General features: G+C 35.1%; 1 protein-coding gene across 1 annotated transcript in view; it reads right to left on the bottom strand.

Moving 5' to 3' along the window:
- The window catches only part of LOC108753776 (protein slit), a 351,622-nt gene that overhangs the window by 32,034 nt on the left and 301,913 nt on the right, over nt 1–17,675 (bottom strand). Inside the window, exons 2-3 of the mRNA XM_018495665.1 lie at nt 3,144–3,215; nt 2,456–2,599 (exon numbers count right to left, since the gene is read on the bottom strand). Of these exons, the coding sequence (XP_018351167.1) occupies nt 2,456–2,599; nt 3,144–3,215 (216 nt within the window). The remainder of the gene's footprint in view (nt 1–2,455; nt 2,600–3,143; nt 3,216–17,675) is intronic.

The raw sequence follows: 17,675 nt of genomic DNA, 5'->3' as shown, positions 1-17,675 counted from the left end.
TAATATATATATATATAAAATGCCTTTTTTGTTCTATCGTTGGCTCGCTGCTTGAACAAAGAACAAAATCCGACATCTGGCATCTTTGCAAAAAGAGAAGATAGAGAGTTTTGTAAAGCAGAGTCTGATTTAATATATAAATTAAAGAGAAACGTCTTCGAAGGGAACTGCAGAATAAGCTGCCGCCGGAATTAGCCAGTTTCCGAGAGTTTCGGAGTAGCGGCCGTTGCAGCGCGCTCGCGAATTAGCATCTTCCACATTTTACGATTTTAACGCTGGTTTATCCGCGCCGGATGAAGGATTATCGCGCATTCGAACGCCCGTGAGAATCTCGCCGTAAGGTCGCAACATAATACGTCCCTTTGTAAGGTGGCTGATCCAGCCTTATCGTCAGAAACTGTAGGCTGTGCCCGAGCGGAGCGGGAGCTTCGAGACGGGAAGTTTCGAGTCCCGTCCACTTTGCAGGATGATAGATGGACGATCTCCTCCTCCTTCTCTCTCTGCTTTCTCCTTTTTTTTCTCCTCTTTTCTTTTTTGCTCCCTGCCGGCTTCTCTTGTCTCTCTTTTTCTGTCTCGGCTCTTTCTCTCTCTTTCCACTCTTTCTGAACCCCGCCACCTTGTCATTCACAACGCGAGGAGGAGGAGGAGGAGGAGGAGGCTCGCGCACTTTTCGACCGCGCGCGGCTGGCAGCTGCCGAGAACACCAGGAACCTTCGAACGGAAACGGTTCGTGCCCACTCGATCGCGATAAAGGCATGATATCGCCGCTCGTCAGCCTGGCCTGTCTCTATTTTGTTTTTCTCTGCAACCGTAGTGGTACCGCGTCGTACCGCGTTTGATTGAGATTCCGGATCGAAAAGAATCTTATGGCGCGCGTTCAGAGGAAAAGCAACAAGCGAACGAATGGACGAGAGACGGGACGGCGTAATCACTGGATCGGAATTTCTTATGACATCAAGGTGGCTCTTCTCGTTAGCGCGAGGCGAAGCGTATGTCGGATACGGAGAAAACCAGTCATGTCGCTGAGAAGAGGTCGGCTCGTTCTCGATGGATAGCTTATGGATGAGCATAATTTGTGTATACGGAACGGTCCCCGCGACGACTACGTGTTCTTTCGATACTATCGCTTTCTGAGATCACACACAGCTGTGGCCACAAGTACTCTATACTCAGAAATAACTTCGATAAATTGTAACAAGTAAAACCGGTTAGTGATACGCACAAATAAAAAATTGTAGTAACTTCTTTGAGCATTTCATTGATAATTATTTCTTGGTAATGGTTAAAAAATAATTTATTTCTAGCATTCCAAAAATACCGGTGCACGTGACTGGTTTCGACTCGCCATGTTTTATTAAAGATTCATGTATAACGCGAAGCACTCTGATTTTATCATCTCTGAGTAATGACTTCATCGATCTCTGTGCCTGGCAAATGTCTAAAATCCTACAATCCCCGTCTTATTCGTTTCACCTTCACCGTTACTGAATCAGGTCTCGCTAATAAGACAGTCGGCCAGCGATAAGCGCGTACTCAAGCAGTTGGTCACGTAAGATAGGAAATACTTCGGTGAGTCGCGTGCACAGAGGCGAATGTAAGCTGAAGGCGTTGGAACAATGGTGGGCATCAGAACGTTGCATATCGAGCGATCGCCTTTAAGAAGCTAAAGCCTGGGGTGAAAAGTCGCGTATGCAGCGGCACGTACATTCGATCGAAGAGTCTCGTGTGGCAGGTTATACAAGCCTCCAGTTTACTCCCCCCTCGCAATACATACATACATACGATGGATATGTAGGCCGTCGTCTGAAAAGTTTATACGATATAAACCTTCTTCTCTTGTCGTCGCGTTTGACAATAATGAAAGAGAGAGAGAGAGAGAGAGAGAGAGAGAGAGAGAGGGGCAGAAACGAAATGCGGAGGGCGCAATGCACGTGCGTATTATGCGTGTCTGGAATCTGACATTCGGACTGATCTCACGTGTAATTATTCTCCCGAGATTTCGCTTACCGAGAAACTCGCGATCCCCTCGCGTGCGAAATACCGGCGCGGATGTTGCTACGATATTGCAAACTTTCATGACGTTGTAGACTCGTTGCAACATCGTTCGTATCTCGCAATGCCGCTACGCCATTTACCCGCGCACGTTATGTACCGTATACCGCTGACAGAACGCATAAATCCCGCGGCATAATACGCTCGCGGCTCTTAACGAATTCTTACGCTCGTCGATATCTCGCTACAGCGATGAAATAATTCAAATTCGCAATATCACCGCAATTACGCCCGTCAAACCTGTTAGTGAGACGTTAATACATAACGCAAATGGTCATGAATGTCGGTAGATATTTATCCGTAATGTTGCGTAAATAAAGTCTGATTGTCGACAAATCTATTTAGAAATGACGCATTCTCCGATCAATTTGTAATAACAATAGTAATGGTCTTTCGTACTCACAGCCGTTTTAAATTCATCATATTGCTGAAGAGAAGATCGGGCAAATGACGTATTTGATTATTGTTTAACCGTAGTTTTTCCACCGCCACCAAATCTTGGAAAGCCCCTCTTTCGATGGTGTGTATTTGATTGTTTGATAGTAACCTGTAAATTAAAAATATATTTCCGTATGATATGCAATATCAATAAAAAAGAATTATTGTAATATTATAATAATCAACACGATTCTATACATTGTCTAATATAGATTAATATCAAAGTACGATATAAAAGTTAATACGTGACTATTATATAATTTTAACATAGTTGAAACTCTTAATTACATTCTAGATATTATTATTTTAAATGCAATTAAGGAGAACTATTGTATAAAAAAATTAATGCAATTTAATAAAATATATTCGTTATTTACACTAGCAATAACATTAGAAGTATTAAGCAATCATTGTCGATAGTGTTTATTTTTTAGATTAATATTATACATATATCTTTTGCAAAAAATGATTCTGATTTTGACTTTTCAATAATTATGTAGATACTTTATATTGATGAAATATTTAATTTTTCATTACTTTCTTTTATTTTCATAGTAATTTATTTGCTTAATTTTTTTTAAGTGCAGAATAAAAAATGATTACACTTGTAGTGCTAATTTTAAATTAAGAGAATCAAGAATATTTCTACTTACAAAACATGGAGCGTTGCCATGTCTTCAAAATCGGTCTTGAATATCACCGATACGTTATTTTCTTGAAGATCTCTGCAACAAGAAGAACAAAATAGATGTTAATATTTCAGTTCTTAACAGTAAAGTAAAAAATAATAAATTAGTAACTCGATTAAACATTCATTCATCGATAAATTATATAATAATCCGACAAGTAGAATAAACATATTATTTCACGTGTAATTATATATTGTGTATTGTGCAGATAAATGTACTTAAAAAACTTTTGTTCCTAATGTGTAATGTGATTTCATGCCACAAGATTCGTTGGCACACAATTCTATCGATTCAGCGAATGTTAGTTGTACCCACCCTTGACGCGAAATAAAAGCTGAACAATCAGCGAGGAGTGAGAATGACGAGCGCGGTATCGCCGTTCTGCCAATAAAGGGTTATACCACTCCGTTACGAAGAAGCGTGAATTTACTCTTCATGTCGAAAAAGGAGAAGACTGTGAAGTAGCCGTCAAACACAGCCGTACGCCAAGCGTCTGCCTCCCTCGAGGAAGTTATTAAGGCCTTATTAAATTGGTTCCTTTTCCCGTGGAAACTTTTTACCTGACAAAAAGCTCGGGGTAAGAGCGAGTAACAAAGTCAGCCTACGAGCGCTTTCTCCTCTCAACGCAGATTTCTCCTTTCTAGCCCGACAACCGGCGTAAATTATTCCCTCGTTTTCGTCTACTGACGTGTAATTCTTCGCCGACGACAAAATGACGGAGTTATATTTCCGGAATCCACATCTTGCACACAGGATAAGCTTGTACGGACACTCGATAAAATGTGATTTTTTTCCAAATCATTTGTCGCCAGAGTAGAGTTCTGTTCTTATAGACGGACAATTAAAAATTCATATTATTCTATAAATTTTCTGATCACATAATTCTTATATGACATTCTACCTTATTTTATTTCAATAAATATATTTTTATTAAATTAATTTAATTTTGTGATTACTTACATATATTATATAGAATTTCGCGAATAAATATACTTGTAAATGGATATTTATTAAATATAATGTGACAAGCAACAATAATTTGAGAAATTCTCGCAAAGATATTTCAAAAAGTAAAGTTTGCTAAAAGTAGAAAAATCACTTCCGCTGAGTCGGTTGCGAGCTAGTTAATTATACTACCCCACGGTAATGACTATGAATACTTCCCGCTAACTCTATTAAGATATTAAGCGCCGTCCTTAATACGTTGCAGGTAATATCTAATTACGAATCATTATACTTGAAGGAAGCTGAAAATACCTCCCACGAGAGGAGCATGGCCAATCGCATTATGGAATCGAGGCCCATCGAACCTCGACGCATAATCCACTTTATCGCCGATTCGATTAATTCTCGACGGGATAAAACGGTGACGGCTACCCAGCGTCTAACGAGAGCTTTAGAAGCTACCTAACGAACGATGTCACTTTTCCTGTTATCGCTGTCACTACTTCCCATGGTTCTTTTGTCGAACGACGAACGTCATTATGATGAACAAACAATGTCATCGCTAGAATAGCATTGTAATAATTTAGCTTCGGTTTTTACACTACATAAAGATATAAAGATAGATGATTAAAACTATTTTTACAATATTCATTATAAACTTTTTCAATTTATAAAATAGTTTATGTTGTCTTTTTTTTTTAAACTCGTTTTGTAATAACGCGATCTCATTTTATCATCTTCTATGATGATCGAATGCAAGCACAACAGAAGTTTAAACCGCGTTGCCTTTTCCTCATAATTACCGCGATCATTCAAAGTCGTTGACGACATCCTCCATGGCGAAATATCGTTGGTTCATGAACCAACCGCCAACTCGTAGAATAAGACAGAAACTTGGCGTGTGCCGTTTGCACGACGGATTTGCGCTTCTAGGAACGTTAATGTAGCCTTTCGCGAAGACTCCGTCATCTTATGCGGTGTTACGCTCAATTAAAATAGCGCGGCGTCTTCTCGGAAAGTAATAACGGCAATCGTTCGGGTAATCGTTTGTATGAAAAACCTTTGCCCAGCGAACTGAATGGAGAAGTATCTGAACGATGTAAAGGATCGATATCGCTTAAAGCGATAATTTTGATTCGTCATTGTAACGAGACAAAATTTCGCAATATGTTTATTGTGTTTATTCTGTAAATATCCGCGTTGTTCTATCGATAAAGGAATATTTGCCAGATGTCACTTAAAGTCAATGTTAATTTACGTACCTTTCTCGAGGCAAAGTAAAACAACCGTTTCTTTTTCTTTCGCACAATGTATACACGAACTGCGATAGTCATTTAAAATTATAGTGTCTACGTAATTAGAGTTTAATAGTGTAATTAAAAAACCTTTGAAGTAGAGCATGGAAAATCCATTTAAAATACAACGATAAATTGATGCAGTTTCGAATTGCTAAATAAAATAGGATTGCATGGCAATACATGATGGCACAAAGGTCATTAAGTGGCTCGTGTGGTAAATTAGGTGTCGTCAATAAAATGAATTCTGAATCATTAAATAAAGATAAATTATTGTCTCAAATATCCAAACAATGATGAGAGTAATATACTGTGAATGATGAGAGTTATATACTGAAAAAAGAGTCTGATTGCAATTTGGAATTCTGGTTAAAAATAGACAAACCAAACTTTTCTGGTTGAATGTATCATAATTCGAGTTGAGATAATCAGAATTCTGATTGATATGATCAGAATTTTCTTCAGTTCGTTCATTTTCAACAAGAAATTTTTCTCTGTGTAGAGTTCGATCGAACAAAAATGGAATACCTATATATAATTACGATTTAAGAAAGAAATTAAATAAGTCCGACATGCTGATAGATCTACAGCTGCAACGATGACTGACTATCGACTATTTTTACAATTTGAATTATAAATCTCATTATTGATTCGATTCTATCATCAGAAGTCCAATAGCATCCTGGAAGGCGCAATTTTCATCTTGCACTTTTGCTAGGCGACTCACGTAGCAGCTAACGAAATTACATTTCGCGTCGCCAACCGGGACATTCGCTAAATACGTTTCCATGGGTTTTCGCAAAGGAGGGAGCAGAAGAGACGCGAGATGGGAGGAAGAGTGCTTGACGGTGGTAAATCTGATGGGACGGACGATGGTGAGAATCTGAAGGAATAGAAGGGGCAGTCAGAGTGTGACGGGTTTGGTAGACAACGTCCAAGAATAAGGTGTTGGTGATGCGTGTCTATATTTGAGTTGCGGTGGGATGAGAAGACAGGGGAGACGAGAGAGGGAGGATAGGCTGCTGGCAGATGTAATCAAAGTTTGCAGACAACCGCCCCGAACGAGAGCTTCTGCGAGGAACACCAGGGGAAGGAATACAGGGGATACCGCTGTGGGATCGACCGGATATCCGGTCGTATCTCACACGCGGCACTGCGCGTCGCGGTGTGTCGATACGCCTGCTTAATGTCGTAGAAATGTCTCCGGCTGAGATAAGGGAGAGAATCGAGCCGCGACAAGGTGAGACGAGTCTATGGGGAGGATCGGGTACTGGTGGTGCGAGTCTCGATTTTCTCGCGAGCAGAGCTGTTCGCTCCGTCTTCCCGCCGGGGATCTGGGAATCGAATGATTTATGGGTAGTGATTATATTCAGACTTCGCGTGCGCCCGTACTGGTATCACGTGCTTGTACGTGTAACTGCTAGGAAATATCGCGACGTAATCCTCCATTTACCATACGCGCGCCGGATGTTTGGTAGATGCAAAGTAATTCATCGATCGCGACGTAATATTGACAGTTAACGATGATAGTTTGCCACGAGCGAAGTCTTATTAGTTTTCAATTTCAATTTATCTGATTCAGTTTGATTATATCATTATCAATGATATTTATGCTAAGGAAATCATTAATACGTGCGCTATCATGCACTTTTATACGCACAACTTGTAATTATGACTTCAATTTAGAATATAAAATATGGAATTTAAAAAAATGTAGTATTTATAATATAGGAATTATTTAAAACATTTAATTAATTTCTTTAATATATTCCAGATATACATAATTGCACCACAATGAATGAAACTAAATAATATTTAAAAATATAACTTGTTTGTGGTAAATGTTTTTTTTTTAAATATGATTATGCTGGCAGAAATGTCAGAAGTTAAATTAAACCAAATTAGAATAAAATTAAGCTTTTTTTAATTTGTTTTGATTTTAACCTTTATATAACAGCATTAAAAATATTGATAATAGAAAGAGAGAGAGAGAGGGGGAGGGGAGAGAGAAAGAGAGAGAGAGAGAGAGAAATTCTGTTTCTTTCTCTATTATTACAGTCTGATTGACATAGTGTAATATGAAAGTTCGCGCAATTCTCAATCCACGCGCGATAGAGTGCTTTATTTTGTTTACGTCGTATAATTTTTATATGAAGTTACGAATCTGGAGCGTAATAACGCACACCTTGTGACAATAATATCCAATTTATTTTCTCGTGGAAATATGGTCTTCATACGATAGATCGTATTTTAGATTTCCAGCACATTCGCAGCGCTTGAAATCGCAAGAGATCCGGATAAGTTGAAAATAACATTTAGAGTAACCGTTCGTTTTTGTGATTGGACCTTTGCTCCACCTCATAAAAATTTCACAGCGAGCAGAATGAAAAGCGCACCGAGACAGTTGTACAGCGAAAATATCGTATCAGATAAGAAAGAGAGCCACCGCTCTCGGAGAGAAAATATAGTCTTCTGCATGTCAGCAGCAGAAATGCAAGTGGAATCTCTTGATTAAGTTTACTGGCGAAGCATCGACTTGATGTCTCTGGACTGGCGAAGATGAAAAAAGGCGAACGGGCATCGTATCAATTTGACATATCGACGGCTTTTCGCTCGACTCGCTATTCTCGTATAAACGTGACAAATGGAACGGAAAGAATGTAATCGCCATAGTGTATGTATATTTCATAAGTAAACAATTGGGCAACTTACAAAAGCTTGTACTTCAAAATTTATAGACGTCACTTGTACTTCAAAATTTATCTTCTATATTTTGTTGAATTAAAAGCATATAATGTCACACATAAAAATTAAACACTTTACTTTACTTAAACTACTTTATTTAAATTTTCTAATAACATACGAACAACAATTTACGTTACCGTTTCGTTGGATAACAGATGAAACAAACTTCTATGCATATTACGAGACAATAACAGTACAATTGTGAGTTGAAACTGAGGACCGTTGATTCATAGGATAATAGTTTGGCGCGGAAAGCGGATGGCATTTACTGACTGTCGTTTTGTGCTTCGTCCCAGAACAATGCAATTAACATGGTGTTTAAACTTAAGCTTTGGTCGCATTACCGTGGAAACTTATTGCGGCGAGGGAGGTTGAAGCGCAATAAACACACGCTGACTTCTGAAATATTCAGACAGAGATTCTACGCTGGGACATAGCGTCGCCGGATCCGCGTTTGAATTTATTGGGCTGGCATGCCTCCAGATGAAATTTCTTTTTTGTCTCACGCCGGCCGGTCATTCTTCACGACGCATCGCGCGCGCGTGTCAACCCGCGTGTAAAATCAAATATGAACGTCCGGATGTAAGATCGCCCTCGTATGCCTGTGTATTTACAGTGTGATATGATGACTTATCAACCATGATGTATTAGCTATGTAGCATTTTGTACGCGAAAATAAAATAAAAGACGAGGGAAAATAAAATAGAAGAAGGAAACTATCTGGCATATGGGAAGTGCTCGGAAACTCGAGAATCAATAAAAACATGATATTTGTCGTAACGATACCGAGAGAGAGCTGCTTCCACATGAATTTCTTATGATTGCATCGTAACGACAGCTGCGAGAAAGTCTGTAAAGACGGAAGAAATGTAGCATGGTTTGAATCAAGCTACTTTTCTTTGTTATACCGAAAAGTTAATAAAATGAGCGTTTCCTTTGTTTCACATACAATATTCATTTTTCGAAAAAAAAAAAAAAAAAAAAAATTAAATGAAAAATTTAGTTAATGTCATTTCAATAATTATAATTTAATATGTCCGAATAATTTATAAAAATAATAACTTTTTATAATTTTTTTTTAGATTCATTATAAAATATTTAATAATATTTTTTAATAATATTAAATCGCTTGTCTATTTAATTAGAGATATTACTACTTCAGCTTCGGTTTAGAACTGTTTCAAAACCGATAAATAATCGACGCATAGTTTATTTGAATTGGAAATTTACAAGAAACATTATGAGGCACGAGGAACACCTTGACCGAATATGGCATATTTTTCAGTCATATATTTATATATTTTATATTATATTTTTATATTATATATTTTTTATTATGCGACATCATATACATTTGATTAATTTTAAATTATATATTGCATATTTGTAAAATAAAATAGTTGCTTATTGTATTATTTAAATCAATAAATTTACCTCCAATTTAACCAATATTCCATGGTCAATAGCATGGCGTTGCCCGTGACATCAATTTACAATCGACCATTGTCTTCAACAAAGGATCATTCGATTCGTCTCTGAAGTCCGAGCAGCGCCATCCAAAGTGAACGTCATGTTTCTTAGACGCAGTGTCCAGAACAGAAATAACAATCGCTGTTTGTGGCGGTGGAACGCGGCCAGCCACTAATTCGCCGCTTGCATTTTAACATTTCTCTACCAGCTGCGTGCGACGCGACGGCCTGTTAGCGTATGTACATCTAACAGCAGAATCGATGCTAAACATCCCTGCATGGTTGTGTATATAAACGAAGCGGCGGAGGAGCGCCAAACTATTGTTCTACTTCCGCGGTCGTCGTGCTGTGGTGGGATTCGTTTGCCGACGCAAGTAGTTCAGCAAAGATAAATGTGGGGTCACGTATAAAGGGAGCTACGCGAACTGACCTAAAATACGGCAAAGAAAAACGCCTTAGAGTTTGCGCTAAACGTGGTAATTGATCGATCGATTTATCATTCAGGCGGTAAATAACTTCTTAATTTGTTTTTGTACTCAAAGTCTCAGGTGAAAAATAATAGCGAACGTTCTTGAGGATTACAAACACTTTTTTCTATTAAATTACATTGAAATAAGTATTGTTATTTTGTTTACACAGAGATAAATAAATTATAATTACAATTACATTTGCAAATATGCTTTGCAAATGTAATATGTGCCTTATAAAATATGTAAATATATTATTTATCCATTAATTTCGACCGCAGAATACGTTATTATGATTGATGCATTTTGTATCAACATATGATTCGTAATGATATGATTTAATAATGTTTTCTTCAATATAAGAGATAGTTACTGTAATTAATAATTAATCCAAGGCATCTCTTCATATTATTTACAACAACATTTGATGTCTTGTAAATGACAAGGTGTACTTTGCGACCGGCAAGGTACTCGCGCCCTATTATTTTAAGTGGCGATACTTGTAATGTAACCGAGAGCAGTAAAATATCGTTTCGCCCGGAGGATATATTACACTTTTAAGAATTTCCGACGGTGTGGGAGGTTCGTTAGCGGGTGTAACTAGTCAAGCAAAAATAAATATTCGCCCACGTTGCAGTGGTGCAACACTGTCTGACCCGAAGAACTACGAAGCATGGAAATAACCTGGAGCCTTTTTACAATTTAGATAAGCATTCTCGCTCTCGCGTATATTCGAATCGTCGATCAGCCCTAGATCCAACTACGCGCAACTAGAATTTATCCAATAACGTTAAATGTTACGTGTATTACCTCATGAATATTCAGTATAAAAAATATGAGTGGTTATTTTATTATAAAATTAATAAAGCTGACTTGTGCGGGTAGCCTTTGTTAACATGTCCTAGAAATGAATGCAGGCCATCGATCAAATTCTTCAATCCCGTATATGGTAAATATGTAAATTTATATAAGTATTGATTTTTTTTCAGATAAATATGTAAACGATGGTATTGAGAATATACGTCTGAAAATACTGCTGTTAAACCACAACGGCCATAATCGTATAAACAATGTTGTTTACCATTTGTAACATACAAGTACTTTTTAGCTTTAGATTCGTGCTCGATTCAAGATTGTTGCTCTATTTGATAAATAGAGTCTATATTTTATTAAAATATTTATAAAATAATATGTTTATAAAATAATATATTTATATTTTATAAATATATACTCTTAATTACATATAAGTAAAATAAAAGTAAAATCACACAATTTGCACATTCAATTTTTGCACTAAATTTTTATTCCTTCATCTGCAATCATATTTTTATTCCCTATCCGTTTGCAATCTGCAATTTTTTTGTCTAGCTCAGTTCTATATGGTAGTTCTATCAAGTAATTCTATTTAAAAAAATATATATATATAAAAATTATAAAAAAAGGATTACTTTTAACATTTCTATTATTATTATCAAGTAATTTTTAATTCAAATGTTATTGAATAAAAATTGAAATTTGAGCAAAAATAAAAATTCGAGAATAAACTTTCGTCTATGTAAACAAAGACTAACAATTGAGATTGAGAGATTAAATAGAAAAACAATAAAAGCAACATAAAAAACAAGCGTATTCGTCAATACTGAAACAGCTTCAAAAATTCATATCATTCTCTTGACAGATAAAGAATTATTTTAATAATTAATATGTGCATCTTAATATTGAATAAAAAACGTATAAATTGACTGATAACACATTCAAGCAACAAGATATGCGACACGTGGCGTATTTCTCCTAATATCACTTTCGCGACCTCGGCGCGCCCCAAAGCAGCAATTTGTAACGTTTTATCCAGCGGAAGCGCATGCATCTCCTTCAAGGTTTCCCGACAGTCGTACACTGGTCGGTGCAACTAGTTCAGAAAAGACAAATGCGCCGGTTACGTATAACGACCGACGTGGACTCGCCATAATACGGAGGGAAACTACATGGAGTCCCTTAGATTTCAGATAGTCCTTGTAGCCGCGTGATTTTTCTGTGTTCTTACCCTCCAAGTGGACCGACCCCATATCGCGAGAACATAAAGTGAGCGCGATGACCCACGCGAGCTTTATCGCGATGGCGTGCATCTCACGAGTCGGGCATCCTCCCGCGCTGTAAAACAGGACGTACCCGAGCGTCTATTACGCTCATCGTGTAATTCAGAAACGCGGCGGAATGCGTTAAGTGTTCAAGGCGTGAGATGAAATCTCAGTTTCATGTACTGACAAAATGTAAAGATGAATCTGCCGTGTGTTGTAGTAACAATTACAAACGTAGGGAGGGGGAAAAAAAAAGGAATGTGATAATTGCTGTGAGAATATACCTCTTTTAGTACCGCGATTTATTATTTTCCTTTTAGTATGTGTATTGATTAATTTAAAAACTATATGAGATAATTAAATAAAATAGACGACTATCTCTATTTTCGGAAAATTGTTTAAATACTTAATGAAACATATATAAATCAAAGATATTTCTCGTAAAGATTATATTTAATACAACAGTTCGTTAAGTATCACCTATTATATATTATAGTTTTGAAAAAGATATTTTATTTCAATATATAAAATGTTTCGATGTGTTACACGTACACACTAAACATTTGAAATGTTTCATGCTTATGCTCTCATAAAGAAGCATTTATGATTATATGACTTAGTTTATATCAAACTCTTAATATTAATTAGTAACTTTCTATTAAATAATCTTAATTTTGACTATGTATTTAAAGAATGACGTACTAAATTGGTATATATCAAAATGATTGATTAAGTACGTATATCATGTATATTTTTATCGCCGAAATTACAATAATTCAATAAAAAGTTACTAGTTGTATATACTATAGTACTATTTAAATCTAAATCAGTGGATAGTAACTAATTACCCAGTAGCATACTGATGATTAGTGAAGTTCAACTCAAAAAAAGGAAGAATGTTTGAGCATTATATAACTAAAATACTTTTAATTAAAAGACATTTGCACGTTAATTTCAATCTTCCAATACCGTATTCATTGAATTTAAGCACAAGGTTAGTTAGATCACATAATAAAGATTAGCTAGATTAGAGATCTCCCACATATTTAATTCACTGATTACGACTGACATACTTGGCACTGATATCAGTGATTATCCACTGATTCAGATTTAGAGAGTACCTGTATCAAATACATGATGTAAATTAGGTTCGTAAGGGAGTTATAAACATGTTATTGCAAAAAGATATTGTTTGCTGCTGTAAATTTTATATACAGTGAGAACAAAAAGTATTCGTACAAGGAAATTTTTAATAAAAAAAGTCTTATTTATAGAAAATAAGCATTAATTAGCATTAATAAGCATTAATTAATTTTATACAATGAATACATTCTGTACTAATATAAACAACCGAGCTTTGCATGTATTTCTGATTTTAGAAGTTAAATTTCTCGACTGTACGAATACTTTTTGATCATCCAAACAATACAGTTTTTAATTTTCGCTTATTTTTCAGATGATATATTTTCTATAATCAATACACATCTTTTTGGTATATATAATTTTAAAAAACATACGGTCTTTTATTCTTTATGAATAAATTGTTAATTATCCAGTAAGAAATGATTGTCAATTAAATGTCGAATTGACGACAAATTGTTGTTGAAATCATCGTATCGATATTCATTTGATATCAATTCGATAATTCATTTCTTGCTGGATAATGTTTACTTTTTAAAAATAACGTTTTTTTAAAAAATATTTTCTCTGTTCGAATACTTTTTGCGCTCTGTAAGTTCAAACTGATGGAATAATCCCGCTCCCTCTATATAATTTCGCAGCGTTTGTATTTTACCGCCGCGCCCCCCCCCGTGTAGGAAAGCCGTGCGTGTAAACATGGCCGCCATTCGTGCGGCGAGGCTTGAACGGGCGGGCAGTGTCGCAACCCGTTTCGTGTTTCAAGCAAATTTATCTCTCGAAATGCGATTGTTCTTGATGAGGTAGCACTTAGTAATTATCAATACATACGATTAGTTATCTTCCGCGATCACGGCTCATCATAAGCGACCCGAAGCGAACGGCTATTTGTCAAAAGGTATTTTGCGCGAGTCACTTGCTTGAGATAGAATAGACGTTCGGTTGATTGCGATACATTACGAGCGATAATCTTTTGAATGCGATGCTTGTATCTGGACATATATTCATGCTTTTGATCTAACAAACGTGATCCGTAGTACATTGCTTACGCATCAAAAGCGTAGTATCCCAAGGAGTGACAAGTCAAATGTCAATTTGACGTCACAATGACGTCTAATTTTTGGTCGTGATGAAAATCTTGATCTCAGACATAAGTCTTTATTTTAACTAACTTAACTCTTACATTGAAAGAACGATTTTGCTGACTCATCTAAAAATTTACAACTAATTTATTAATTGATTTTGTTGGATTATCAAAATAATTGTGTAGGACATTCAAATATAATGAACAATGCTGCAAAAAGCCTTGACAATCTAGTTTGAATATTCTACATAATTATTTTGATGGCCTAAAAAATTATTTTCAGATCTGTATCTGTAGCTAAATTTTAAGGTATTTTAGCAAAACCATTCTTTCCGTTATATATATATATATAATGATAGTAACGAAATCATTGTCATTGCGCATGTTTTGTACATTGTAACAAAGCTGCGTAATATAACGTTACTATCGTTAAAAGTTAGGAAATAGAGACAGAATAAATTACAGAATATTACATTTGTCCGTTTATGTCGTATGATACATTTTTCAAGCCTGTTTTCGCTGCAGGACAGAGAGATTCTCGGATCTCTTTCTTAACTTATAATATTATAACCAATCGACAGGCTCGAAAAATTTGTCGTATGACAAAAACGACAAATATAATATTAGTTTTAAAGACAACTTTATATTGGCTCCTTTTTCATTAACGTACGAGTCTTCAAATCGATAGAAAACCGCGATTGTCCATCGTTTATTGTAGCAATCAATCTGGCGTATGCAAAGTTATTCGACGCATGTTTATGATATCGTAATTAACCGTTGAGTATTTCCTCGAATTAACTAACGCTCGGCGCTTGGCATCGTGACGTAGCGCGACACAGCGACGTACCACCTATGTATCATTGTTTACATTGCCGTGCGGTGAGCAGAGGGACGTGCGTCGTATCATCCGTCGGAGCGCGGTTGTGAGGTAGCGGTGGAAAACACGTAATTCCTGCAATCAATTCACAATTACCTGCGCGATAAGTCAGTTCGCACGGATAAGCGACTCGCAAACTCGTATTGACAGCTGTACTGATATGCTGGACGATATAATTACTCACTCAATGTTGGAATCCAAATGTGTCTCATATTACGCGGTAATTCTTGATCCATTCTATTTTCTCACTATTTTTGTGATACGCGAATCACCAGATGTAACGTAAAAATACAACAAGTTATCAAACAGATTATTAATGGGTCTGATATAATGGGCAGGATATGTAAAGCTGTAATTGACGATTGACAGTTCTATTTTAGCCAATCACAATGCGATGTGTATGGGGCTAGCTGCATCGTGATTGACTGAAATAGAATCGTCAATTAGAAACTGCAACCGACAACTTGAAGTGTGATTACGGTTTTATGTTCGAGATAACATGTATTGCATGTGTGCGCAATACCGAATTTCGATTGTACATTTTCGGACAACCCGTCGTGTCTTAATTAATTCTTAATATACACGATTGGATTATTCATATCTCGCACATTACTTTAAAAAACTAGGAGTATCAAGTAATTAGTTATAGCATTTATATACAATTTTTTTAAATACACAATCTTATAAATATCTTTTGTAAAAATGTTTAAGTATATGTAAAAATCATCTTATATAATTTTTGTATAGATATCCATTAAAGTGATGAAAATAGAATTAACTCGTTATTATACACGAATAAACTATCGTGTATAATAACTATCGTATGTACTGGAAAATTCGTGTATTAAGGATTAATAATTAATTCGACTTCGTCAAATCGTATCGCATAATATATAAGATTGAGTTTGCTAATGCTCGAATCTGGGCAGTTAATTTCGGGAATGCCGTTGTAAATCGCGCAATCGTCTATCGACCATACCCTACTAATTAATTTGTACGTGATCTTAATTAACGCGCGTTTTCGCGAGTGTTGCGTGGCGTGAATGTGGTGAATCTGACAATCCTGGTAATTTGAGAGGAAGAGGGAGGCCTGGGAGGCATCGGCAGAGCATTCATCGGGTGAGCACATTATGCATATATTGATTATATGTAATTTATTATTTATATAATCGTTTTATGTGTTAGCAATCATTTCTTCTTTCTGCTTATTTGATTGGTTTTTAAACATGATTTAAATTCGAGAAAGAATTTTATTTATGGTATAAAAGCTTTTATTTAAGAGGATAGATTTAATGGACAAAATTATTTGATTGTTTAATTAAATATCTATTTGATAAATATAAAAATTGATATGTGACTATTTTTACAAATTTTTAAAAATAAATAGTTTTGAACACTGTTGTAATATGCATATTTTATTTTTTGTTACAGATTAACGTAGTCGACAACTTGGCTGTTGCACATCGATCGGTGAGTGACAAAATAATCTTTTTTTTATATTGAGATCACAGATTTGTAAAAAAAATATCAAACGTGCGTTTGGTGTAAATGTATAATATATATTCAGTTACTAGCAAATATGTTACAGAAAAATATATATAAATATTTTGTAATGTCTGTTGTCTAAAAATGAATGGACTGAAAAATATTAACTTAAATGTTTAATCCTGGATTTACAATTTGTTGATTTATCATATATATATTCTAATATTTACTTACATATATGTATAGAGTTTTCATAAAAGAAATTGATAGTATCGAAGATATATATATATTCTGAGATATAGAAAAACTATTTGCGAGATGACATTTGAAATTTATATAGTCGTCTCACAAATAATACATAAAGATTTTTAGCAAATATAATTGAGAACATCATAAAAAATACTCTGAATAACATTGTCTTGAGCTTGTTGTAATAGATAATATTAGCATTTAATTTATTATTAATTAAAGTTTTAATTGGCCACTTACGCATGAAAATTTTTAATTGCTTAGATGTGAGTATTAAAAAATAAAAAAAGTGCATATAAGTACAATATACTATAGAATAAAAAGCATTGTTATAAAAGTACAATGATGACACTTTTTAAGAATAGAATTTTTAAGTCTTTTTCATGGTGTCCCAATTTTTTAAACAAAGCGATGTTTCCAGGTTTTTTTTTCCATATATACATTTTATGTGAAAAAATAAAGTAAATAAAGTTGATATTTTTATAGACTATGGTAGAAGAAATTGAATGTTATTGTAGTGTATTATTTTTTTACTCTTCTTTTTTCTAAATTTAATAAAAAGTAATATTCAAGTTTAGCGTCTTTATATTTTTCCAGGATTAAAAATTTAATATTGTTCAAATATTTAAATTGGTACAATAAAATAATATGTATATATATATATA

The sequence above is a fragment of the Trachymyrmex septentrionalis genome, unplaced genomic scaffold, assembly GCF_001594115.1.
Source record: "Trachymyrmex septentrionalis isolate Tsep2-gDNA-1 unplaced genomic scaffold, Tsep1.0 scaffold71, whole genome shotgun sequence".
Lineage (NCBI taxonomy): Eukaryota > Metazoa > Arthropoda > Insecta > Hymenoptera > Formicidae > Trachymyrmex > Trachymyrmex septentrionalis.
This window is presented reverse-complemented; position numbering and strand designations above follow the sequence as displayed.